The sequence below is a fragment of the Chaetura pelagica genome, unplaced genomic scaffold (assembly GCF_000747805.2).
Source record: "Chaetura pelagica isolate M959 unplaced genomic scaffold, ChaPel_1.0 scaffold246, whole genome shotgun sequence".
Taxonomy (NCBI): Eukaryota; Metazoa; Chordata; class Aves; order Apodiformes; family Apodidae; genus Chaetura; species Chaetura pelagica.
In genome coordinates, this window is record NW_009953647.1 from 911,711 (window position 1) to 914,061 (window position 2,351).

The 2,351-nt window shown below is 45.5% G+C and overlaps 1 protein-coding gene across 1 annotated transcript in view; it reads left to right on the forward strand.

Moving 5' to 3' along the window:
- MTA1 (metastasis associated 1) overlaps positions 1-2,039 on the forward strand; it is a 66,797-nt gene extending 64,758 nt beyond the window's left edge. The window contains exon 20 of the mRNA XM_009999916.1: positions 1,901-2,039. Coding sequence (XP_009998218.1) covers positions 1,901-2,039 — 139 coding nt within the window. The remainder of the gene's footprint in view (positions 1-1,900) is intronic.
- Positions 2,040-2,351: the final 312 nt, after the last annotated feature.

A 2,351-nucleotide genomic window follows, 5' to 3' on the forward strand; every position in this document is an offset into this window, starting at 1 on the left:
ACTGTTGGGAACGGTGCTAGAAAACTGGATAGGTTTGAGGGAGCAGTTTGAAAAGTTTGTGGATTGAAAGGATAGCTTTTGAATTCAAGCCTCACAGTAAGGAACTGGGCATTTATAATTTATGCAAGTGGAGGCAGTGAGTGACCTGATCAGAATCTAGAGCTGCTATGAGACATGTTTCTGATGGCAGTGTGTCTAATTGAGCACATGCAGATACTGTAAGAAGCTCTGCTGGCTAAAAGTAGATCAAGTTCAGCTAAGTGAGTCTTGGAAAAATCATCACATCAAGATTTTTTTTTTCTCCTCACCACCACTTCTCCACCTTGTTCTGTCCTCTCCCCGCACTGTGTGTGGCCTTTCAACTTTAGAAGGCACTGGAGAAATGGGGACACAGAGCAAACAAAGGACATCTCTCTGTGTGTGCCTGCTCTATGTAGCAGGCTTGTTTTGCTCAGTGGGCAAAAAAAGCAAGTGAAGAGTTGACCAAATCTCACCAGAGCCGATTCAAAATCTTCAGCTGAAGTTGTTGGTTTGTCAGTGCTGGTGATGCGAAGGGTGGATTTTATTTGGGGGCAGTATTTTGACCAGCTTCTTCTATAAGTGTGTCTTGGTGTCTTGTCTTTTTCTTCCCTTTTTTTTCCCTCTTTTTCTTTTTTAAATGAAAAAGTTATCTTTGGGAGACAGATGATTGAATTGAGGGCTGTAACGGTAAATTAAAAAATCGTTAAGGTAGGAGCCTGCAAGGGCAGGCAGTGCTTCCTTATCAGACCCTCCTTGTTGCCCCAGTTCCTGGCTGTGTATAATGGGTACCGGTGCACAGCTCCTGTGAATATTTATCACTTCCCTTTCTAATCTCTATATGCCTTTGACCACCACAACATCCTCTGGAAATTAATTCCTCATTTTAATTACATAACACATTTTTCATTGTTGCTGGTTTTTTCTCTACTTTTTTAGGATACTACTTACAGCTCTAAGCCTGGTACTGACAAAAAATAAACAAGTAATCATTCAGTTTTGCCTCTTTCTACCTCATCTTGCTAATTTCAAAACTTCAGTGTGTCCTCTCTCCATTCTCTCTCTCTCTCTTGCTTTCTCTTCATATGGGAAACAGCTTCCTGCATCTGATAAGATTTGTTTCTAGTCTTGTAACATGTAGAGAAACTCCTAACAAATGCTAGGCAAGCATATTACTCGCTTCTAGGTTGAGTGTGTGCAGTGCGGGAGAAATGAGAGCAGGAGACACCCTGTTGGTGTTCCCAATGGATGGGGGGAAGGCTCCAGTATTGATTCATGGGTTAGTGGATGTCATGGAGCTCCCCTGCGGCAGCTCAGCCTGGAAGTGTGGCACCGCAGGAGGCCAAATGTTGCTGGCTTGTGCTGTGGGTTTCTTTTGAAGAGGCAGCTGTGTGCACCTGCTCAGGGCAGGGGGAGCTCTGTGAGAGATGGATTAATAGGCAGGGAATTGACCAGCATTGCCAGAAGAGGTTTGATTGTAACTTGTCTTTGTAAATTCCCACAAAGCTGCCTGCAGCACATCCAACCGATGTGTCTACGTGCATCAAAATCAATCACTGGTGTGGAAGCTGGCGGTCCTAACTATTTCACATGTTGTATTTGCAGCAGTAGACCCTGGTCCTGCAATCCTGGAACAGAATGCCTTCTGCTCTGCAGGGGGAGGATTCTGGAACAGAGAATGCAATTTCCTCTCCATTGGTGTGTTTATAAATCAGAAAACAAAAGTTCCCTGGGGAGGACATTGCTGAAATAAACAGCATCAGCCCATCAGCGAGCAGCCTCTACGTGTGCAGGCCTGGCTTCACTTGGAGAAACCGAGAAGCCTGCAGTGCCTGGGTGTCTGGTCTCTGTAATCAGCTCCTTTCTTCCTTACTGTCTGCAGGAAGATCCGCAAGCTGCTTTCCTCCTCCGAAGCCAAGCGAGCCGCCCGACGCCCTTACAAGCCCATTATCCTCCGGCCCATCCAGGCAGTGCAGCTGCGCCAGCCCATGAACGACGAGCCCATCATCATCGAGGATTAACGCAGCAGCCCCGCGGATGATGGTCGAGCTGCCTGAAAGAATCTCTCCTCCAATCTATACTTGAGTTTCTATGGCTACAGCATGGAACTAACTGTTGAAGAGAGGGAACTTTTGAGGAACTGTTTTGCATCTTTTAAACCCTTAAAAGGAACTCAGCCCTGCTCTGAGCCTCTGACCACAGACTGCTCTCTCTCTCTCGCGTGCTCTCTCCTTCTCTCTCCTTTTTTTTTTTCATTCATTTTGTTTGGTTTTTGTTGCTTTTTTTTTTTTTAAAATTTTTGGTAGCCTCTTTTCCCCTTTGCTTCTACCCCT